Source organism: Vidua chalybeata, chromosome 13 (genome assembly GCF_026979565.1).
Source record: "Vidua chalybeata isolate OUT-0048 chromosome 13, bVidCha1 merged haplotype, whole genome shotgun sequence".
NCBI lineage: Eukaryota > Metazoa > Chordata > Aves > Passeriformes > Viduidae > Vidua > Vidua chalybeata.
The window spans coordinates 4836198-4861267 of NC_071542.1; the positions used below are offsets into that span (position 1 = coordinate 4836198).

Genomic DNA, 25070 nt, shown 5'->3' on the forward strand with positions numbered 1-25070 from the left:
AGATAATTATTCATTCTCAATTGCTATCCCTAGGACCAGTTAATGAATGCTTCATAATGAACAGAAGTAGGGCAACTGGATGAGAACAATGCACAGGTGGTAAGAAGACTTCATTTGGTGAGAAGATAATGAACATGAGAACTTGTGGTTTGTCTAAATACCACCCTTACCTCCTCTTCAGATAGCTCCTGCATTGTTACTGCTCTTCCTCAGTCAGTCTTTCTACTTGTTAAGTGACAAGAGGAAGGTGGTTACGAAGGAAAGAAAGGTTTCCTCAGCAGAGATTCAGGCAGAACAGGATCCTGTCTCTCTCTCTCAGACCTATCCTAAATATATTTACTTTCTTATGTGCTCTCCTGCACCTTCCCAAAAGAGGCTCATTCTGCAGAATCATCACTGCTTTGCAGTGCCTGGTTTTGTTATCTCTCTGCAAGACTTGTCCCTTTCTTCCTTAACAAAACTGTACCAAATCTAACTCTTGGAGGAGAAGACAGGATTGATTCTTGATGCATCAATTTCTGATGTTATTACTGAGAGAAAACAGCAGCTGACCTGGCCCTGCCACTGCAGGGTTTGCCATCTGTACTGCAGAGCTGCACTTTGTAGCCAAGTTTTACTGTGCATCTCAGGAATAGCAATCTTTCCCACTGGAGTTCCATGGCCCATCCACACACCCAAGAAGGTAACACTGCTGTCTAGCTGGGGAGGATCAATGTATAATACAGATAAGTATTTCCTGTGCCTGACAGCCTCTCCAGAACTGCAGTCTGAGTCGCAGTGTATCTGTGTTTTGAAGTCAGCACTAGCTCAGGATGGGACTGGTGTTCTGTGAAGTCAGCAGCAGAGGTAAATGACTCGGTGACAGGAATATTGGAAATGAACACAGAGCCAGGCAATTCATTCTTTCTGCTCTGGGTTTTGTTAACCAGGCTGACAAGCACAGACAGGAAATGGGGTCTGAAGGTCTCTGACTTGCTAACCAAAGTATTAATTGCTTAGAAATTGCAAAATTTAGTTTAGTAATGTGGTTTCTGATATTCCAAACACGACTTGACCTTTTATAATGTCCTGTTTGAACTGGAACAAAAATTAATTGAGCTAGAATTTATCTGAGCGTGTCTTCCTGAGACTGTTTTTAAAATTTCACCTAAACCTGTCAAAGGCATGTTTAATACTCAAAATGGCAGAAGCCATAGCCAGAACAGCTTCCAGCTAGATATGTGGTAGGAACATTATGCACACCATTTGCTAATACAGGCACGTACAGGCCAGCAATAGTTCCAGAATCTCTGCCAGAAAGCTAATGAGAACATAGTTGGCCATAAACTTTCCTCTGACTTGGGCAAAGGCATATCTAATTCCAGTTGTCTCATGTCCACTAGCTGCAAAATGGAGCTGCAAAAGCAACAGTGCCAGAATAAATTAGGATTTCTTGAGGGTTTGCAATGAGAGACTGAGACATGATAATGGAAGAAACCTGCCATGGGCTGTATTTGCATAGGTGTGTGTATGTTTTTCTTGAGCAAACAGGCTGGTTGTGTGTGCCAAGAGCTCGCCACATGTGTGATGGGCTGATGAGGAAACACTCTGTATGTTCCATTCAGAGCATGTTTGAAGGCGGAAAACTGAATGCAAGTATTATCTCCTGTGTAATAGTCCAGGGAAATGTGGAGAAACGATGTCATACCTACACCCTCAAAACAGTGAACCTGTCAAAGGCTGCACACCACAGTGCTCATGGCCCTGTTCATCCCAAACTAGAAGCCTTTCTTCCTTGCATAGCATTCTTTGTCTCTAAGGATTTAGGAAAAGCATGCATTTTCCCTGGCGCTCTCCTGACTTAGGATCTCTCAGGCCTTGTCCCATGAAGATAGGGAGCCAAATCAAGAGCTGTTACTCAAGAGCTCCCTGAATGGGGAAGACTTTCTCTCCTGCTCTGACCCCCCTTCCTTCCCATGCCCTCTGCTGATAGATTTTTAAGATAAACTTTAGAATCTTTGTTTCATCTCCAACAAATCTCCACCAGCAGTCAGCACTGCCAGATTCAGTGTTGCAGGGCATAGAAGTGCTTGGTGAAAATCCAAGTGCAATCCACAGTGATAATCAGCTATTAAAGGCCTCCTCACAGTAAGCCTGCTCTCCTGTGGAGTGTATTACCCAGGCTTCTCCAACTCAGTGAGTCACAGCACCTTTGACTGTTTTCTTCGTGTTCCAGCTGAAACCTTACTGATAAGTGAGCTAGAGGTGCTATTTGTATTCCATGTGTAAGCATGTTTGGAGCTTACTTGAATATTCCTACAGGATACTGGCTTTTAGGGACTGCGTGGTCTTAGATGGTTGGAGGCTATAAACCTTGGATTTATAGGAATTGTTATTGTGTTCTTATCCTCCACTGGTGTTTGATTTATATCCACAAAAGTCATTCCCAGAAGGAATGTAACTAGATTTTTCTCCCAGATTTTTAATTTAATTGGTGATTGTTTACATGAGAATGCTTGCCAAAGTGAGATGATTTGGCAGTCCTCTGGAATGTAAAGGTTAAGTATATTGATTTCATCTTTTCCCAAAGGAGCTGTTCTTTTTGTGCAAAAGCATCATTGGTTTTGTTCTTGTGTCTGAAACTTTGTTTACATGGGCTTAATTGAATTCTGTCTATATTGTACAGCAAGTGGTAGATGGCAGTTTCATATAGTTCTTTCTTCCTGGAATACAGATTGTTTACACTCTTGGTTTGTTAATAAATCCTGACATTCCCTGAGCAGTAATTCTTCAGTGCTTTCAACGCCATAAATACTGAAAATAGGGAAAAATCTGTCCTGCCATTATACACTCAGTTAATAGGAGTTATTTGTAGTGATGGCAGGATCTTAAACCATTGTCTTTACATGATCAATTCTGTCCTTAGCTTACAAATAAGCATGTCTGAATTGTTAGCTTATAAACAATGTCTATAAATCATAATTATTTTAACATTAGCCACAAGCTTCTGACAGTCTCAGCTTTTGAACTGTACATTCCTGAAGCAAAGTGAATACAAAGCCAGAACTGCTAACTTTGTTTTCAGAAATCACATATTTAATTTATTTCCCACTTATGCAAAAAGTTGGTGGGGTTTTGGATCTGCAGTTTATGAGTAAGCTGTTTGTTACCCCTCTGGAGCTGAACAGCATTTGGAACACCTTGGCTGGAGTGTTCTTTCATCTGCTGTAGCATGGGTGGGCCTTGATCAGAGCAGCAGGTCTGGATGGATCACTGAGCTGCTGTGAATAGCCTGCTGAGGAGCTAAATGTCACAGCTCCTTCTGAACTGTGTGCTGGCCCTGCCAATAGCTGGAGCAAAGCAAAGATTTAGTAATTGAAACTGGTGCTGTGGGTCTATCCATTTCTTTTTTGGTCACATCTTCTATTGACATTGATTTTCCACTTTCTTTAAATTCATCAACAGTTTTTCCTCAGTGATCCTTTTTGTGATCCAGGTCCAGACAAAGTGATTAATTTCTCAGAGCAGAGGTATGCCAGCTAAATTCTAATTCTGCATTAATAATAATAATAGTGATTTATCTCCCTTGGTCCATTCTGCTGGTCTAAGTTGGAAAGAAGATGATAATGAAGCAGGTGCCCATCCCTGAGCTTCTGATCATTCTCCTGCAGAATCAGATTTCAGTCTGATGGTTCAGAGTCAAAGTCATTCCTACTGTAAAGTGCAATTTGGATGGAGATAAATCAGGAACAAATGTGATCCTTGTAAAGTTAAGTTTAAACTACCTCTACTTCTCCTAGCAAAATGCTTCTTTCTGATGTACCTCCCCAGCCAGGGACTCATTGTTAACAAATGAAGCTTCTCTGGAGATATATCTCATTCCTTCTTATCGTGTCAAAGTTGGCAATAGATTTCCTGATATTTTGTTTTTCTTCTCCCTCATTCCTGCAGGACTCAGTCTTAACTCAAGAATTTCTTTTGATCCATACAGATCTTTAGGAAATTAATTTCAAATACTTGATGTTCCAAATACTTTTTGACACTTTAGGGTATATTGCTGGACATACTGTTGATAGTTTAAAAAGCCAAGACCCAGCAGCTGCAGGAATTTATGCCCATTATGGAAAATCCAGCATGCTTTCTTTGTATGGCAATACCAAAAGTCTGCTGGCACACCCGACTAAAGTACTTATAAACATATAAAGGGAATGCCTTTTAGGAATTAGATAAAAACACAGACATAATATTTTCCACCAATTAGATGTTGAGAAGTTCCAGACATACAATGCTGCAAGTGAAATTAGATGCCTTGGGAAACCTATTCCAAATGGAAATCTAGTATGTGGGATCCTGACTCAGTCACCACTCCCTCAGTTTTCTACCCTCCCAAAATATATTTGGATATGCTAGTAATGTAAATATAGTAACATTACACCCAGTAAATACGCACAAATTGGATCATGTGAGCTGCACTAAATGCAGCCATAGACAAACCACAAAGTTGCCTATAAGGTATTTAACAACTTGCCAATAATGCACATTTGCTGAGTTTCCTATGTTACTGCAGATGTACAGTGCTACTATTTGTGGAATCCTTTCAGCAAACTGTGTATTATTTATAAATGGAAAATGAGGCAGTTTATGGTGAGCCTTCTGTCATAGTTGTTTGGCACACGGGAATTATAAATAGGACTGGGTAATCACTGATGTGCTTTGTATTTGGCTCTGTGGTCATTTCTGACCCAAAGAGAAGCCACAGGAGATAAATATATGAAGGTCTCTACCAGCTTTTTTTGTGTGTTAAAGTATATTTTCTGTTTCACTCCCTGCTTAAGCTGCAAGCTGAATGGAGTATTTTGTTTTACGTAATTCTTTAACTGCTCCCACAGCATGGCTCTTTTCAAAACAGTTTGCCCCTAAGTGTTTGGGGCAGTTCTCTGTTAGAGAAGTGAAATCAGCACATCATTATCAGTGCCACTTGGCAAAGGTGTTTGAGAGCCATCCTGCAGGATGTGCAGGTGAAGAACTGAACAGCCAGAGTTGTAGGGCTGTGCTGATGCTTTTTGGATGTAATCTGAAATAAATGCTCCCGAGTGCACAATGAAGTTGTCTGCAAGTCATGTGCAAGAAGAAGTGTTCTCTAAACTCTGTGGAAAGCTTGCAGGCCTGGTCTGCAGAAACACCAGGAACAACACAGCACCCAAAAGGTACCCTTTGCTTCCTCCTGGCCTACTGAAGGTGGGAAAGAATTGCTGATGTTACTGGTGGAGCCATTATTCTCTTTGGCAACTCCAAGTGCAACATTTTTGTTTTCATCTCACATCTAATTCATTCAATTTGCAAGTAGTGGTGGATATTTTTTCTAAACTTTTAAAACACAATATATGATCTAGTTGCATCCAGTTCTGCCTCTTCTTTGACTTTTTTCAATGATAGCTGCTTTCCTCATTTGAATTTAGTTGGCAGCTGTATTGATTGATGTTCCTGGAAGAATAGAATCCAGCTGTCTTCACTTAAGAGTATTGCAATGCAGGACAAACACTTTAGGCTGTGTCATCCATGTAAACAGTCTGTGCTTCTAAAGCTACATAAATCCATCCAGAAAATGGCAACCCATGCTTGGCTTTTGCTGTGCTACGACGTGGATGGAACGTGGCTCTGGATTTTTTGCCTAAATCATTGCAAGCAGCTAGCAAGGTGCTATGTCAGGCAGTGCTTTAATGAAGTATACATCAAGGCTGCCAAATAAACAGCTTTTGAGGCGTATGCATATCATTATTGTGGGAAATGTTTCTACTACTATATTAGATAATAGGTGCAATTTGAAAAAAGAACACACAGTCCTGTTCCTCTCCACCCCTTGTGCACCCTTTGGGTGTGGGCATAAAATATTGAAATGTGTGTACCTCAGCACATTTTTGGTTTATCTGGTCAAAAAGAAGTTGCAAAGCAGCATAGGTTTTCTTTTGCTTTCCATCTAGATCTGATGTACAAACCCAGTAGACTGTTTTTCTTAAGTGGGCTTTTTTTTTTCCTCCTCCTTCTTCATATTTTGACGCTGCACTTACGGGTAGTGCACCTTTGTGACCTTGTAACTGCTAGGCCTTTTGCATGAAGCTGTTTTTGCAGATGCAGAGAACAAAGGAAATTACCACCTTCCAGGTGTGCACATGAAAGCTCATTTCAGGTGTATAAAGTGTTGTTAGCTGAAGAGTAGAGTGCTTACTCAGTGGGAGCCCATTTATCCATGTTCTGATGGGTTTTATTAATTATTACTACATGGCAGTTTAATCTGTAAGTTTGGGGCTCCCAGAGGTGAAAGGCTCTTGCTTTGTGGTCATTTCCTGAGCCTGCACCAGGTCTGTACCACTTCACAGCAGACCTTCTACTTTGTGCCTTCACTGGCTCATCCAGCTATTCCTGGTGGAGCTGATTTCTGTTAATTCCTGTAATGGTGTTGCCAGCATTTTTCTATAGGGAGGTCAGCTAGGAGAATGACCAGGAGAGCCTACAATTCCCTATGATGAGTGAAAAAACCACTCTAAATGGCTCAGTCTTTTAAAAAACCCTCTATAATGAAATATTCTCAAGCCAGGGAAATGCATATACAGGAGGAGTGCAACAGCTTGCTCTTCATCACTAAAAACTGCAAGCTTCAACATTGCTTTTGTTAAACAGGGATTTTTTATCTTCCTATCCAATCACCCCCTACCACCAGGCTTTAAAATTCTTTTTTCGCTGGTCAGAAAGCTGGTTCAGATGCCATACCTGTGGTTTCCCTCGTATTCTGGATCTTTTCATAGAACTTGGTTTCCATAGTAAATGCTTTTCAAAAATCGTACGGTTCAATAAAAGTACTTTGCAGTTCTTCATTTTATAAAGGAGTGCTCTCATTAACTCACTGTTGAATAACTCTTACAACCACAGATCTGTTTGAATTCTACTCCAAATGTTCCATTACAGGCCATCTGACACCTCATGAAACACATTATAAGCCCCATTGCTAAGTTTCTGATCTTAAGTCTTAGTCCTCAAACTATTTTATCATCCTTACATTTGAACAAAATATGCTGAGACAGCAAATGAGGATCTGCCGGAGTCTTCCCCGGATTTGGGTGACTCCGGATGGTGGTAAAGTCTCTCCTCCAACCCGTGCCTTCAAAGAAAGACTCAGTAGTCTTCAGTCGTCCGGTCTCAAGGCAGTTTATTGCATATTATCTCAAGGCACACAGACTCCCTGACATTGTCCCTGACTCTGTCTGTCCCCGTCTCTGGCTGTCCCCGTCTCTCCCCTCCCCGAGGGGCTGGTGCCATCTTTTATATCACACATTACGTATTAGGTGTTTATAGTTTTTTCCCAATGCCTACTACCTATGTTGAACAGTGACTTTCTACTCTAAACCAATCTGTGAGTGCCAACACCATCAAGAACATGGAGAATAGGAAGAAGAAAGAAGGAGGACAGGGCACGCCCAAATCCCTCCATCTTAGAACCTCTGACCCCCGTGCACAAAACTCAGACCCCCCTGTACAAGGCCTAAAACCCCCCTGTACAGCACTCAAAAATCCTACCTTTCACTTTGTGATTACTTCTATTATAATATCTAAACTTTTGTGATTTCTTGTTCTTCCTGCAAGGTTGGTAAATTGTTCCATGGGTCAAGCTCAAGACCACAGGGGTCCCTGGCCGCCTGCCAGGGTCTCAGAGGCTTCTGCCCTGGGCCCAGAACATCCAAGAGTGTCTGAGGGACACCTTGGGTTCCGACAAGGATCCATATTTAGCCATGCAGAAACCAGGAGAAAGGATTGGTTGGTATTTACTGTTAAAAAAATGAATGCTTTCCAAACTTCCTAGAGTGATGTGATGGGAAGCTTTTGTGTTCTCTGTGTTGCCTCTTTTAATTTTGTTTTGTCAAGACACCACCACGTTTGTTATGGGAATTAGAGAGGGAAGGATGGTGCAGCACAGTTGTTCAGGGAGCTCTGCTGAACCTGAACACAAGCCATGACACTGACAGCACAGGGTTGGTTTCATAGATATGGAGGAGAACTCCCCTAAGCCAGCAGTTCCAGTTTAGAAACAGTAACTCAGCCAGAGACATGATGAAATAAGGGAGTTGGTGGCAGTCCTGCCCCTCATTTCTGCATGTGCCTTTTGAGCATCACTTCCCTGCAAGCCCCAGCTGCAAATGCAGCTCTCAGAGGGATGCAGCTGACGTACACGTGTAGGAGTCCTGTGACATAGTGTGGAATCACATCCTGCAGCACTGCCTGATGCCAGTGGGGAAAGCACAGCACAGCGCTCCCACCAATCCCCTTTGGCAAAGCTCAGGATCTCCATAAAGCAACAACAGTATTCATGCTAATACTGATTTGTCCTAGTGATAAGGGAAAAATAATAACCCAGAAGTAAACTAATAATATTCTTTAAAAAGGCAAGGTACTGCTTTCAGATGTGACCTGGTTGTGTTTGGCCTGGGTTTTTATAAGAGCACTCTGAGCACCAAGACACTGCAGTGTTGCTTATCCTGATCCTTGCTCTTGTGAACCCTCTGTACTCCAGCAGTTCTTATCGTGCTGCTTTTGCCAGTCCTTGCCTATTGATTACTTTATCTTCATCAGCTGGGAGAAGAATTAGGTCAATTTCTAGTGAGATTTTTCACGTGGCTTAGCAGAGTGAGAAGCATACAGGCATTCTGCCACTCATGCTACTAGTGTCTTTTAAGTTTGTTTTTATGTCTTGCTGCATTTTGGATCACGTCAGTAATCTGTCACATCTCCAGCAACAAGCATACAAAATGTGGCAGAACATTATTTCCAAATTTTGGGTGATTGCATCCTACTCAGTATCATGGCACATAAAAAGAAATTACCAAGAAACTACCATAGTATTGGTAGGACCAACTAATGTCAAGCTGGTGCTTCCTTAAGTTGTCCTTCTATTTTCATGAGAAAACAAATGTGCAAAGCACCTAAATGGCTGGGTGGGAAATAACTTGAATCAGCAGTGCAAGTAGTGAAAACAAGTATCTGAGCCTTTAAAGAAGGAGAAATATCTGTTACAATATGTAATTATATGGTTGTGTGATCATCAGTGCTCACAAAGCATTGGTGATGCACCTCTGCAGTTATAGGTTTTGGTATAGCAGGATGAAATATACTATGATTTTCTCCTTACAAAGACAGCACCTTTCTCACACTATGATTTTCTCCTTACAAAGACAGCACCTTTCTCACTTAGGAAAAGGGCAGGCCTGTCTGATCACCATGCTGGCTTGCAGTCCCCATGTTGTGAACCCCAACTGCCCCCTCTTTCATACAGACTGATCCTGCATGGATTTTTGGGGGCAGATATGAGAATTCGTTCTTGTGTCAGGGAAACTGGGTTGTCTTCTTTTTTGTTGTTTGTTTGTTTGGGTTTTTGGGTTTTTGTTTGTTTGTTTTTTAATCTTTAGGCTTTATAAATTTTTCCTTTCAATTTCATCATATAAACATTCACTGTATTTTTTCCTTCTTAGTACTGTTAAATGTTTTGCAGGCTTAATTTAAACATAATGATTGCCTGAATACATTTGTTTTCTTATTTGGTTGACAAAACCAATGAAGCATTTACATTGCAGTGCCTTGGCATGTTTTCAGTTTGGGATCACTAGACAGCTAAAGAGGAAGGGCTAAAGTCTGTGAAGGTGAAAATAATGCACTTATTTCCCCTATTTGAAACTGCACATATTGCTCCTTGCAGAGTACCAGCCCTGCATGGAAAAGTCCAACATGGAATAAATGCTTTTGTGTAGCTTTTAATGCTGTGTGGCGTGACCAACATTTATACAGATGAAGCAAGAAAGACAAGATTGGGAAGAAAGAAGTAAAGTGTCCAGAGCCTTGGAATGGTGTGTTTTCCCTGTCCCAGGTCAATGCACATCTGAAAGCCTTGTGTGGGTTGGGAGGGTCCATGGGCCTCCTCAGAGGCTGGTGCCAGCTGATCCTGCCTTCTGAGCAAAGGGGCATTTGGAAAAGGAGGCACTGAGGCCCCAGGAGTGGTTACTCCTCCCTTCCCTTAACATCCTTAGGGCTCTCTAGAGATAGGGTGGACATTGTGCAATTTCTCTCCTTTTCAGAGAGGACTCCAAGCCCTTGATTGTGTAAATGGGCAAAGATACCGAGGATCTGGAATTACTTCCGTTTTTCCTTCCTTGTGTTGGAGAAAAAATTCCCAGCTCCAGAATCAAATACAATAGAATAGAGTGGCCTTGCCAGCAGGGTTTGGTGATCCTTGCTAAGGGATCTACAGCATTTTGTGGGATGTTGGCAGAGCCACCACAGGCACCCACGCATTCCCAGGCAGCTGCCTGCACTTGCCGCTTGTGTCTCTTCTGTCCTGGGCATTGCTGAGCATTCCTGGGCACTCCTGTAGTGCACTTGACTTGGAGTCAGAGCTTTCAGGTTCTGTTATCTCCAGCTTCCATTTGCTACTTGTCCCTACTTCCCTTCTGTACTGAATGGAACTGCAGCAGATGCAGCACAGATACTGAGGAGAGTCAAGAAGCTGTCACAGGGAATACTGTATTTTCTCATTCCCTCAAAACTGAGGCTCAGAAAGAGCTGTCTGGTGTTTCATGTTGTTCAGAAACATGCTACAGGAAAATGTAATCCCTAAGTAATAGCTTCTCTCAGAATATTCTTTGATTTTTACCATATGCCTCTCCTCTATGATTTTTCAAAATTATTAAGCAGAAGGTTTTGAAGAAAAATGAAGATGATTTCTGAGTAACAATAGCATAAATCCTCTCAATTTTTCACATTGAGGTAGTTTGCCACACCTTACCTATTTCACATTTCACCTATTTCACAGGTACTTCCCCTCCTGATATCAATTTCTGTTAATTTTGTATCATATTAACTATCTTCAGCAGTGCTTCAGAACCTTCCTCCCTGTGCATTTTGGTGCACCCCAGAAGGGTGAGAGTGGCCCCATGGGTTTTAGCAGGACAGTTCAGATGGGTGCTGCAGGCTGTGCCTTACCTACAGTTATCATGCAACTTCTTGTGGATTGTGTAATTGAAGTAGTTAGTTGAAAAAATGTAAAGCATAAGAGCTCTGATGATGACTTGAACTGAAAATGCAGATAGATTTCAGTAGTTCATGCTAGAGAGCAGATAAACGACTCTTAAAATAGCAAAAGCACTGGTTTGTAGAAACAGACCCCAAAAATGTCAGTAAAGACTTTTTTAATGATGTTCAGAAGTCAGTTAAAAAAACCCAAATGTTTTGTCCTTTAGCTAAAAATGGATAGGGTCATTAAAAGCATTGTTGAATTATTGGACACTTAAGAACTCAAACAATGCAGTACTGAAATTCAAGTGTCTCTGCTAATTGTAGCTTGTAGAGTACATGCTTGCAATACGTGGGCTTTGGAGTGAAGAAGTTTGTGTATGTCTTAGAACCTGACTAGAGGAGTGTGCTGAAGAACAGCTGCCCTGTGCTAGAGGCACCTCCCCAGCTACAGCAGCCTTAAAGTCAAGATTAACAGCTCTTAAATTAGCCTTGATTCTATTAGAAATGTCCGTTATATTTCATGCTCTGGAAAGGGATAGGGAGAAAGAATATCATAATGTTTCCCTGTTCTTTGACAAGCCTTTCAGTAGCCCTGTCAAAGATCCTTTAAAATGGAATTGAAATAATCAGCAATGATGTGCCTGTATAAAAATGTTTGGCACTTTCTTTTCTGTAAAATGGGTGTATGGTAATAAGGTTTAAATTATAAGTTTAAAATTATTCTTATCAAGCAAGTGCTGGTAGCTCAGATCAAATTACTAGAACAGAAAATGAGAAGGTTTCTAAATCCTTCCCCTGTTTTGCTTTCTAAATAGAATAAAAAAAATACTGTCATGAGTTAAATTAATACAAATGCAGATTATAAAACCCAATTTTAGATGAAGCAATAGATGATTCTCTATAAGTGTTCTGCTCTATGTGCTTTGCTTTGTAATCAAATTTATCAGCTTAGAATACCGCACTCCCCATTCCAAAGTGAAAGATGGTTCTGTGCAGGTGTTCTCTGAACTTGGTGATTATTAGAAAAAGAGTGCTCTCAAATAATTACCTTCCTTTGTAAATGAATCATCTTATTATTTTGCTTCTATTAAAGTCTGGTATCCTTCAACAGTGTCACGTTATCATGTCTAATAATCAGAATTATGCAGAGGAATTATCTGTATGGATTTCATGCCCAGGAACTGTATCATCGTTTATTTACCACTCTAAGCAGTGTTTTCTTTGTTTGAAGTACAGTAGTTGAAGGTGTATTGACTTTTGAAAATAGATCATTAAAGTTTGTGTTTTCTTTAAAGTTGAAGTCTTAAAAGCCATAATCAGCTGCCATTTATTTTTTTTTTACTAATGGAATCAGAAGTCATGAATTTTCTTTGATAGTTTTGAGAATGTAATGGTGCCGTGGAGGAAGACATCAAGAGTGAGAGCTGCTGAAGTGGCTCTAAAGTTTGAAGAAGTGAGAAATGAGAGAAATTAGCAATGATCTACTAGGACATAAGCAGAGAATATATTGGACTTGCCAATGTTTCTGTTCTGGAGCTCAGTATTAATCTGAGGAGGAACTGGAGAAAATGCTAAAGCACAGTATTTATCCCCTCTCTGTTAAGCACTGTGCTGGAAAAGAGGGCGTCAGACAGGCTTAGAAGCCCATATAACTGTGGCCTGAAGACTTAATTCTGGAGAGAGTCCCAACACGGAATTTTAATTGTCCTAGAAAGCATGTCTGCTTCTAAGCTTGCATTTTGCATTGAGACATAGAAAAGGTACAAGATCTATAGTGCAAAGCTGTATAAATAATGTATATGCTCACAGGAGCAGGAAATATGCTGCTGATCAGACAATGTCAGCTTAGATGAATCCTGTCCTGAAAGCTGTACTTTAAATGTGAGCAGTAAACTCACTATTGACATGTGGCACTACCAACTGAAACATCAATAGTTATAAAAAGAGTATTTCATAATGCAGAATCATTGCTTGGTTGGCTTGGCTAGACAGATTGCTTCTACTTTCCATGAAAGAAAAATAATTTCCGTATTAGTTCTCTTGAGTGCCCAGCACAGCTTGTCTGTCCCACTAATGCTCACATTTTTAATCACATTGTTAAAAATGGGCAAAAATTGCTTGCTGGTCTCATAAAGCGTAAGAGGGAGGTTTGACTGTCACTGGGCATGACATGGAGCAGTTGAAATGTTGGCATTTTTACAGCTGCTCTCGGGTTACTTCTGCTCAATCTGGGAGTGGGTGCAACACAAATTCCTTCTGTGGAACATCCTCATCCCATATGTGAGACTGCTTCAATTGTTCTCTGGCAACTTGACTTAGACATAATTTCCAGAGTTTATGGGCAGAAAGCACAACTCTGGCTGGCTGTAGATTAACATTTCTCTGGTTATTCTTAAGAATAGCTGAAGCATTCCATTTGTTCAACAGATGAGAACATAAGCAGCAAGGAAAGAAAGAGGCTGAAGTGCTGTGAATACCCATGGCACATGGAGTGGCAGAGGATCCACTGGGATATGCCCATATCATCTTGATTGTTGAACTATATCAGAAAAAGGCCAGGAAACTCCAGGGTTCCTTCTTGGTGCTGCATCTGGCCAGACACATTTGTGAGGAAACCTGTCTCACTTCATCTCATGCTCTGCTCACTACTACCATTGCCTTGGCTATCCCTGATGATGCAAAAGAGGGCAGAAAGGGAAGCCCAGAGATTAAAAAAATGGCAAAAACCTGTTACTTATCCCTGGTATGTAACTGGCTAATGATCTAAATCCAGTAGTCAGGTCAGTCATAAATTTGCTGTGGGTAACAAATGCTCCAGGCTGGTCTTGGGCATCCCTGTGAGCATTGCAATTCTTCTGTGAATGGCTGTATGCACAAAAGTTTGGGAAATGGATCTAACACTTTGTGATACCCAGTTGTTACCTATAAAATGTAATAAAAACTCTATAGACCAAAGGCTTTTTAGGGAAGTGAGAACTTTCCTAATACTGCTAAGGTATTTTTCAGAAAGGGACCAAAGCACTTAGAGGTTCTGTCTACTCTCAGCAGGCCTCCTGAAGGCCCCAGCACCTGTCCAGCTGACAGATCTCTGCATCCAGGCATCTGTTCTCATCTGGAATTAAATTATGAGTTAAATTATGAGTTAAAAATGGTTAGGCTTAAGATGGTAGATGCTCAGTTGGTAACTGAGCAGCTTTGCCCACTCTGTCTCTGTGCTACAGAAGCCTACACCAAGGTGATATGGAGCAAAAGGAGTCAGGGAGATTCTAAACTACACTGAAGATGTTCCACTACAACCAGCATGATTCCCTCTTGTTTGATTTACAGGAAAAGGTGGTTCTTTGGAGAGCCTGTCTATTCTGAAAAATTATTATATGGCAAGGATCCTTAAACAAGGGTCTAATAATTACTTCTTTGAGGCTAATTAGTATCTTGCTGTTCTTTGTGCTGCTGCCAATCAGCAGTTGGTTTATACCGTCTGTTGACTTTTCCCCACCTAAAGGGATATACAGAACAATACATAGCCGCAGTTTTTGGCAAGCAACGCTGGCCAAATACTCCGGTAAGATTATGCATGAAAAAGAGAGCTCTAACAGCTTTCAAACAATTCCTGCTTTTTGGCAACATTAATGTCAGGGTACTGCAGGAAGATTTGATCCTTCAAAACTGTATTAATGAGAATCTTCATGAGATCAAACAGGGACTCTGCAGTGGCAGTGTGATCAGTAATCCAATACTAATCACTTCATAATGCCCTTTTAGGTGTAGACAAAAGGAGGAGGCTACCAAGTCCAGTTTGATCTATTTCTTGAAAACTTTGTGTTCTTTCCATGGCCCCACTTGAAATTGCTGGCAGATGATGAATTGGTGATAATCTCATCTTTCTAATCACTTTATGTCCAAAGTGTACGGCTGTTACCTTAGATTTTGAAAAGCAGCAAATATGATAGCCTTTCAAGGTGAGAGGAAGCTGGGTGAAAATTCAGTTGACTAGATCTTTAAAATCTTTTGCTACTAACAGCATGCCTAGCTGATAATAATGAAAGGCTTAACTTTCATCCAGATGAACCCCAAAACATTTTGTCAACTCATACTTCATTTCACCAGGTGCAGAACTGCAGCAGCTGTTTGGCTAAGCACAGCAAGCAGTTCAACAGTTGGGGATAGCAATGGACTTAATTGGGAGTTGTGGGGTAGTCTCTAAAATGACTTGATTAAGACATATAGCTGTAGGCCCTGAGGCACAGGAGGAACCTCCTCAGCAGGAACTGAGGCAGGGATTTTGTCTGAAGCAAATGGAATGATTGCAGGGTCAGCATAGTAGCAGTTTTAAATAGATGAAAAAGAGGCAACTTAATGAGGACAACCTCAGTTAGATTCATCTTCAACAGTGTGCTACTTGGAGGGCTAGAAATAAATGAAGACTAAAATACCACTAAATCTGGAGGGGGATATGTGTTAGGGAGCAATCATTTTCTTTTGCGGGTGTTGCATATATGAGTTGGTAGCCACTTAAAAATTCATTGCCAACAGGGTGGACAGAATTGTGAGTTGTGTTTTTAAAGATTATCAAGAGCTGCAGTTTCCCTACACTTGGTTTGGGTGTATTTGGTAAACAAGGATGTTGTGATCACTGCACCTGCATGGTTTCACATATGGCTGTTGTTGAGTAAGAAGCCAAAAGGGCAAAAGCAGAGTGTTCTGATGCTTGCAATTTGTTGTAGGTTTTAAACTCTAGTCACATCTAGACCTGCAACACTAATATGAGCTGGGAGCTGAATGCTTCCCCTGATAGTAGGACATGTGATTGGGTTGCAATTGGAGAAAGGCATTGCTTTCAGTATCATCTGCTTCTTCCCTTTTACCAGCAGCTGTTGCCACCATCTCTGGGCAGAGTTTAACTCCTCAGAGGAGCACTTTAAATTTTCTATAGGTGTTTGAAGTCCTGAAGAGTACTTGAGCATTTCTAAATGTTATTGCTGCCTATTTGAATCAATGTAAGATTTCCTAAACATTTTAAAAAACTTTGCAAGCCTATGAAGCCTACAGAAAAACAATTAAAAATATGCATGATTATGTGGATTTATTCTGCCAGTCTAAGCCCATAAGTGAAAACATATATGTAAACCTAGCTCTAGGTCATTTTAAAAGAAGTGAAGAAGTTGTCTTTGCTAAAGCTGAAAATGTGGAGGCTCTGGATGATTTATTGAAGTGCTCTTATATCACATTTCCTTCCCAGTAAGTAGGTTTTCATCTCCATGGGAGAATGCAGCATGCAGCCCTTGACCTGCACGAGGTTTGCATGCAGTTGTGTTTGTAGCAGTGATAGAGCAGTGGGGAAATGCTGTACCTCAGAGTGGTTTGACAGCTTCAGCTTCATAACAACCCTGTGTGGCTAAACCTCCTTCAGACAGGGGTTGATTACATGACACATTTTCTTTTTTAAAAATGCTTTTTTCCTCTATGTTAGGTAGGGAAGAAGGGTAGTGGTTGTGCCCCATATTTGTCATTCAAATCTTAAATTTTTGTGATGAGGTCTCAAAATTATTCCTAAATTAAGCCTAACCATGCAGCTTAGGCAAGAATGCAAAGCTTGACCCAACAGTCTGCAGAAATGCTCCCCACTCACATTTCAAGTCAGAACAACATAAACATCTTTCTTTAATTAGTTGCATTTAAACTACTTCTGTTTGGGGATGTCCTTGGACAAATAGTTAGGAGTAGTTGTTGGTTCATCTTGGAAGCTGAATTTATTACTTTGCTCAGTAGGTTTAAAAAGAGGTGGAGGAGGCTTCTCAGTGTTTTCTGTCCTGTGCTTAGAATACTCAATTAATGGTGTCTCTTGCATTACCAGTGCTAATAGCTCATAGGTGTTTCCTCTTTCTCTGTTAGCAATTGAATGCTTCTCTCTTTTGCAGCAGAGTTGAAAAGATTTCTAGAAGCAGTTGTTTCCCTCAGATTGTTGCAGAGGCTTGTGGTTAGGTTGACAAGCTGAACACCTTTTATGTCAGTACAACACAGAGCAATGCTTGATAAGGTTCCCCAATCTGTTCCCATCCCTTAAGCTGCAATCTAAGGTTTGTAGTTCCTGAATGTTTGAGTGTGCTCAGGCTGTGCCATAGTGGCTCAAAGATGAGCACGTGCTGTGGTCAGGGTCTATTTGCAGGCCACTGCTCAGTCTGAACCATTAATAAATACATTTGACATGTTCAGGAGGTCTTTGAATGCAGAAATCAAGGCAAGAATTGAATGTACCCTGAGGTGCAGTTTCTCACTCCTGTGAAGAGTTTGCAGTCTTGCAGTAGTTTCATGGGTATTTATCAAAAGCTGAAGGAACAGGCAGGATAGACAATAAGCTTCTGGAAGCTGGGAAGCATTCCTATCAGTCAAATGAAACCCTGCTGCACAAACAGTGAGAGCAATTGCCTGTCAAGTGTACTGTAATGCTCAGCTCAGTATTATCTGACTGGCACATTGTGTTGTCACTGATACCCGTGTCTGAACTCCAGTGAGACTTTCACTATTGCAGTAGTTTGCTAAATGGGGAAGGAAATGGATTTTGGATGGAGTTTTCATGATGAGGTCAATCTGAGACAGAAAACCCAAGTGTGAGTGGATGTGTTTACATATTCAAAAGTCAGCAGATTGCTTTAGATGGGATATTGATAACAAATAATAAACTATTTTAGGTATGCTCTTCTCACTTAAAATGTCTGATGACAAATCTTCTATAATTTTATGAAGTCGCCTTTGTAAGGCATTTGTAAGAATGTAAATGTGTGTCATCTGCTTATTATTGAAGCTGTTTGGCACATCAGATGTCATTCCAGATTACCAGTTGTATTTCAGCTAGGCTGGAAACAAATCCAGATCAGTAATAATGTAATGCTGTGTACCTTAAGGTTAAATGTCTGACAAGACAACTAATGCTAATGGACTATGACATTTTTCAGGCCATTGTCTGACATTACTTGCTGTGTCAGAGTAAAATGTTTACAAAGATCTAACTCCACATTACAAAGCATTAAGACATCATTCTTCTCTCTTGTGCATGCTCCAAGCTTTCTGGCTGCATCTAAATTGCACAGTTGGCCCATGTGTAAAAGCAGCATCTTCCAGGCCCTGAAGAGCTCTGAGCACCACTGTTAGTGGGATTTGATTCAGTCCAGAATGCCCTGTAAGGTTTCTGTTCAGTACATTACAAACTTTACAGCTTGTGCTGCAGGTAAAACTCCACAAGCACAAACCCATCTGGGACCAGGTCTGCCACTGAAAATTTTCTGAGCAGTATCTCACTATACACGTGCTATTGGTAGGAATAGCTTAATGTAAGGAGAGCAAATACAGATGAAAAACTTTATGACAAAGATACCTGCTGAATTTATACTACTGCAGCAGAGTAGCTCTTGGAATTTTTAATGTTTTAATGTTTTTTGAAAGAAGGAAAATTTAAAACATTAATTTTGCATTAATGAGGCTTGAATGACTAGACTGATAAATGGTAAGTACACTTGGATCAAATCACGTTTGAATAATATCATACTGTATTAAGAACTCATTAAAGAAACAGGTAAGAATTAGCCATTAAGGGCCATTTAATAGTAGATTGTTTCGGTGTCCTCATCTCATAAAGCTTTCTAAATAAAAAAATATTTTTGTTTAAATATATTTGTTTCAAAATATATTTGTTTCAAATATTAAGATGGTTCCTCTGCCTTCTGTTTGTAACTATTTTCCCTTATTTTCATTACATGCTTACATTCGGATTCAATTCGATTAAATGGTATATTCTGTCCCCTCTTAAACAGCTTGTAATGCATCAGTTTTTAGTGTGGCTTTCTATTTCGTGACAATTTATTCCAGTGGCTAAGACAGGAATTGGAAAAAATACTGGTTTTGTTAATGCAATTTTCAGCAAAGTGTGGGGTTTTTTAATAGGTTGGATTATTTTTGTGTCTGTATGTGTGCTCAGTCATGCGCTATCCCTCCTGTAGTGTGGATGTGTGTATATCCATGAATGTAAAATTTCATCTCACAAACTGACAGTACAGTGACATCTGATGCTATAGAATAGATGAAAACTCCAGCAGTGGTATCCATGCTTCAGACGTTCCAAGTAAATCCTAAGAAAGCATGAACTCATCACCAGACAGATTTAAAATGTAAATGCTGTTCTGCTTGATCGAGTCAGCGACTATTAAGTGCAGAGCGTCGTGCCAAGCTGTAGCGGCAACACGGTTATTTTTTACTTAAAACAACACTTCGGGGGGGGGGGGGGGCTGTGGGGAACAAACGCGCACTGGAGCTGCGGGCCGGGACCCGAGGGACGGTAGCTGCTGCGGGAGCGCTCCTGCTTCCACCGCCCCGTTCTGCCGCCGGGCCCGGCCCCGCTCTCCCCGACCCGGCAGCGGGGCCGCCCCGCAGAGCCCCGGGCCGCGCAGCACCTGCCGGGCCGGGCCGGGCCGGGCGGAGCGGCCCCGGGGCGGCGGGGGCGGTGCTGCGCGCCGGGCGCGCCCCGTGACCGCCCCTCGGCGCCGGCAGGGGAGGGGACGGGCCGGGCCGAGCGCTGTAAACAAGGCGGGGGGCCGGGGCTGGCTCCGTGTCAGCGGGTCACATGGAGCCTCATATGGGCCGGGGGATGGCGGCGCGGCGCGGCTCTCCGCTGGCAGGCGGCGGCTGCTGCTGAGGCGGCGGCGGTGCTTCACGCCGAGGGCCCGTCCCGCCTCCCCTCCCCGCCTCCTGCCCGCCGCGCACCGCTCCGCTCCCCGCCGTTCGCCGCTGACAAATGATGTGCGTTGTGCTCGCCGCGATGAAAGGTAGGCGCGTCCGCGGGCGAGCGCGGCCCGGGCAGCGAGCGGGGCCGGCCGGAGTCGCGGCATCCGCGCTCCCCGCGCCAGGGCCGCCGCTCGGGGTCCGGCCCCGCTCGTTCCCGGGCCGGGGCGGCGCCGGCTGTACGGGGCCCGGGCGGCCGGCGGCACTCGGCAGTGCTCGGGGGGACGGGCCCTCGGCGCCGGGTCGGTGCCGGCGGGAGCCTGCAAGTTAGAGGGGAGAGCTCACGTGCCGGCACGGCGCTGGGCAGGCAGGGCTGCGGCTGCACCGCTCCGAGCGGACACGAGATGCTCTGAGGCTTCCTGCAAACCCGCGAAGGAACGTGCTCTGTAAAATCTGACTCTAGCAAAGAGGAAAGGACGTGCAGCATGCTCTGGGCAGCTGATGGGGCTAAAATGCCGTCTTCAGGCAGCTGCTCATCTTTCAAAGGCTTTGGAATAAAAGGAAAGACCAGAGTTACTTAGTGACTTATTTTTTTCTAAACCTGGAGTTTTCTCTTCTTGTGTATTCGAGTCCTTAATGAGGGGCAGTAGCAGACTGAGGACAGTCAAACGAAGTTTTTGATGAGATACCAAAAGTTTAGAGGTACCTTTGTATTCTGCCCTGTTTTCTAATAAAATTAGGTCCACAGTAGAGCTTTGCATTGCAGTGTTTTTAAAGTCATAGGTTTGGGGTTTTTTTTAATATAAGGAAAAAATCTAAACCAAGTAACCATCTTACTTACATGCAGTATTCTTACACGGTAATCTAAAGATATATGAATTTAATGCCCCCACTAAAATACTAAATGTGTGCTGATTAAAATGAATTTTAGGCAAAATTTGTCTTTAAAAAATTTAGTTACTTTGAAAAAGAATACTGAGTCTTGCTTCAGTTAGAGATTGCTTCTTTTTTTTTCCACTTAGCAAGGCACTAGGTAATGCACACCAGTAGCAGCATAGTGTTTAAGGACGGTAATTTTCAATTACTCGGCTTCATTTTCTTCTTGGAGAGAAGCCTATGTGAACAAAAAGAAAAGCACTATATTCATTAATCATTAGCCATGCTGAATGTATTTGGCAAGAAAATGTAATTGGGTTGATTCAAATACTTGCATCTGTAACAAAAGGAAGTGTATTTTTTTTTTAAGTGCAAACTACATGGATATTTTAGCAGTCCTTTGGAATTCTACATATTCTGATAACAGTTTTTCAGTGTTTCCCTTATAAGCCTGTAAGAACCATGAAATTAAATAAAATTTTTAAAAGAGGAAGGGAAGTACACACACAAAAATATTGGGGGGGTGATTATATTGTGTGCTTCTGGACAGAGATTTAAGGTGTGTTGTAAAAGAGCAGGCCGGTGATTTACAGTAATTCAACTTGGAAATATATTTTTTATTCTCTTGGGAGTTTCATTTAAACCAATTTCCACACTGATGTAAAATCTTGGCAGAGCCCAGCTTTTGGATTTTAAAGTGTAATTCCTAGTGGCTTTATTATGGAAATGCTTAGGTGTTTGTGCTTTTTACAGACAACTTCTATAGTACATTTAATGCATGTTTCATAATGTTTAGTTTTCTAGTGCATTGAAAAACTTCCTTGGTTTCTTATCCTTTCTCTAATTTGCTGGACAGGGTTCAGCTAGAGGAAATGTGTTACCATTTGTCTTAAAAGGGCCTCTGACTGCTATGAAATAATAGATCCACAGGCCAATATTATGATTTGAGAGAAGCAGACCAATAGAATAGGGAATGGAGTTTGTTTAAGCTTGAAAGTAAAAGGGGAAAATGCAAAATCTGGAGGTGAATTGGGTATCTTGTTTGTTCTCTATTCTGTGGTGGTGTCTTCTAATCTTTTACAGTTCTGAAGTTAAAGTGCAAAAAATGAAGGTCTTCAGGAGAATATGGGATTTTCATGTTTGGTTTAATTTTCTTTTTTGAGTAAAAAGGGGGAGTATTAATGCCTTTCCTATTGCTGTTTAGATAGCCCAAACTGATACCACGTGAAGTTAATTTGTAAGTTGTATTTTTCTTGCAACGCAACGTTCTGGCAAACGCGTTCTCTTTAATTCTGCAAAGTCCTGAGCCTGCGTTCAGGTTTGGGTGGGTAAAGACGGGCCAGCTGTCACGCAGAGTTGCACGCACACACTTAAAGTGCTGGGAACAGAGCAGTCCAGGGAAGAGCCTGGGCATGTCTTTGAGACAGGCTGCCTGTTAGGAAGTGAAACTTTCTCGTTTCAGGCAGAGCAGCAAGAGGATTTTTTTCCAACTGATTTCTAAGAAGACAGGCAGAGATGGAGCACCAAAGTTCTTAATGACTGAATAAGTATTTTCTAGATTGATGGGCTTTTAGAAATTATTTATCAACTTTTAGAAATTATTTATCAACTGCTCTGAGCCTGTAGAGTATCCAGGAAGCCTTGCATTTTTAGTTTGTAACACAGGCAAGTCAGCTAAACAGCAGACACTATTAAGGGGCCCAAGAACTTTACATGCTCACCAGTGAAGTTTGCAAAGAAATCCGGTCATTCTGCCGCTGTAGTCACTGGTGAAGATCTTATTCCAGAGAGAGTCTTCCCTGGCAGGAGCATCAGGGGTGACTTCAAGGAGAGTAGTGCTGAATTGATGAGCAGATACCCTGCCCTGGAGTAGAAAGAAGGCTTCGTTTGTCAGGCCAGTACAGAACCAGAGGTGAACCTAAGACCAGGAGAGATCGTTTCCTTGCTGTGGGATTATTCCATGTTCTGGTCCCTGTTTTGTACAGAGGGTGTGTCAGTCAGCGCTGGTGAGAGCTCAGGTACTTGTCTTGTGCCATCATCAGGCCTGGACAGAAGGGTTCAGTCCAGTGATGAGTTATAAAGTATGGATGGGAACCTGGCAATAGTTGCATTATCATTCTTGTGAACGTTCCTAAATAAATATTGCTGGGAAGGCTGATGTAAATTTTCTAAGCTATTTCAATCCAGGTGTATTTATTGTTAAGGTGCATTTGAGGTGCTAATCCTGACTACTGCTGTGTTGATGTAAAGTTCAGTCTGTTGCTGTTTTGTGGAAGATGGACCAGATGAGTAGAATCTGTTGTTCCTAGGCTGTAAGGGAAATTGTTTTGCTTTCAGGGTCTGTGCTTGGATCATTGGAAATATAGCTAGCCTTTCTACTGACAGTGTCTCCAGATGAAAACTCAGTCATTGTTTAAGGAAGACGACTCCACTGGTTTCCTTATTAATACACAGGATTTTTGGAATCTGCTGCATTTTCGCAGAGAGCCCAAGCTGCAGCGGGGCTGGAGGCAGCGCTCCCCGGCTGCAGCGGGGCTGGAGGCAGCGCTCCCCGGCTGCAGCGGGGCTGGAGGCAGCGCTCCCCGGCTGCAGCGGGGCTGGAGGCAGCGCTCCCCGGCTGCAGCGGGGCTGGAGGCAGCGCTCCCCGGCTGCAGCGGGGCTGGAGGCAGCGCTCCCCGGCTGCCGCTGTCCCACTGCCCCAGGTGCTTTCCTTGAAGCGAGCGGAGCCGGCAGAGCCGGGCTGCTCTGGGGCAGACAGGGATGCACGCCCTACTGCTTCATTTGGGTGAGCTTTTCCCAGTCTGTCATGCCTGACCTTTTGACGTATTTTTTGTCATGTATCCTGGCACCAGCCTCCCAGCACGCTGGTAATTACTCAGTGTTTTTCACCAGTAAAAAAATGCCTATGGAAAAATATCTTGCCATAGGTTTTAAAAAAAGGGTGGCTCTGCAAATTGAAGTATGTTTAAATTTACCTTCACTGTGGCACTATTGAAAGTTAAATCCAATTTAGCAAATACTCCAGTACAGAACTTCTGTTGACTAAATATTAACAGAATCTGGCCTTTGGAATTGCTAGCTGACAGGCTGTTTTCTTGCTGCTTTAATTTCATATGACTGATCTGAATGACTTGCTTGTATCTAAGACATTTGTTGCATTACATTCACAGGATAAGATTGGTTTGAGGTTTTATTGCTGAAATGTACTTTTCAGGCTCTTTGAAAGACTCTTGAGATTTAAAAGTAAAAGAGGAAATCTGTCTTTATGTCTCGCTCTGCGAAAATCAAAGGCAGTTGCATGCTCTGTACAAGTCTCAGTTGGGGACACTCATTTCAAGTAAGGAGATTCTGTCCTGTTTAGGTCAGCAGAAACTGTGGGTGCTGAACATCTCACTAGATCAGGCTCTTTAAACTTACATACAGCTCTTTTCTAGCTAAAATGGTGAGCCTGTTCCCAACGGCTCATAATACAGCCTTAAAAATAATTCTTCCAAGATAATTCTGAATAATTGGGGCAAAACTCAAGCGGTCCACAGACACAACTCAAGGACTTCTGTACCCTTTTTTTATGAAACCAAACAACATGACTCCCCGAGGGGATGAGGTCGTAGAGGAGGGTATAGAGGAGGCTGGAGTTTGGGGTGTAGGCTCTGGCAGATACGAAATGTCCTCGTGCTTTATTCAGTGAGCTGATGAGGGGTGTCGGGGGAGATGGCAGCTGGGTCACTTGGTGCAGGGGAATGGCCTGCAGCTCTGCAGTCTGGCTCTGCAATGGGGAGCTGAATGTTTGTTTTGGCATTTTTTAGTTTGGGGAATAGTGACTAGAGACCTTAATGAAGAACTGAGTCCTCTTTATATCAAGTAGTTCCCCACTGTGTGTGAAAAAGACAGATTTCTTTACTCATTCCCCATTATAGAGAATCTAGCCTGTTTGGAGGGTTTTTTCTAGGATGATGTAGCACTCAATTTTAACCTTAAGCAGTTTTAAATCTTTTTTCTTGCTTCTCTTGCCTACAGTGTAAAAATGATCACTGTTGTGTAGTAATTACCATCAGGCTTGTTAGTATTTCATCTTGACTACACAACAGAGTTCTAAACTGGTGTATTTTATTCTAAATTATATGTACTAAATCAAAATTGGCAAATCTCCGTGTCTCTCCTGAGTAGATACATTGCAATTCTCTATCTAGTATTGGAGGAAGTTGAGATGCAGTCTGTTCTTTTTTTTCCTTTCCATTCCCAGGAGATAAGTTTTTGTAGTGTGCAAAATAACTGCATATGCCAAGAATGTTATTACAGTCAGACTTGATACATTTTAGAATGTTTTTCTGTGTTTTTTTTTATTCACAATGAAAGGAAAAAGTATTCACCTTTCTTGTATTTATCTGCGAGCTGTAATTTGCAATTACAGCTGATAACTCCTGAGATCAAGCAAGCAGTAGTTCTCT

General features: G+C 42.0%; 1 protein-coding gene across 4 annotated transcripts in view; it reads left to right on the forward strand.

Annotated features, from left to right (window-relative positions):
* The window catches only part of RORA (RAR related orphan receptor A), a 250408-nt gene that overhangs the window by 159162 nt on the left and 66176 nt on the right, over window positions 1-25070 (forward strand). Inside the window, exon 1 of one of the 4 annotated variants that reach the window (XM_053955229.1) lies at window positions 19576-19850. The exons of the other annotated variants lie outside the window; for them this stretch is intronic. Coding sequence (XP_053811204.1) covers window positions 19820-19850 — 31 coding nt within the window. The 5' untranslated portion in view covers window positions 19576-19819. Of the gene's footprint in view, window positions 1-19575; window positions 19851-25070 lie in introns of those variants that run through there. 4 annotated transcript variants of the gene reach the window in all.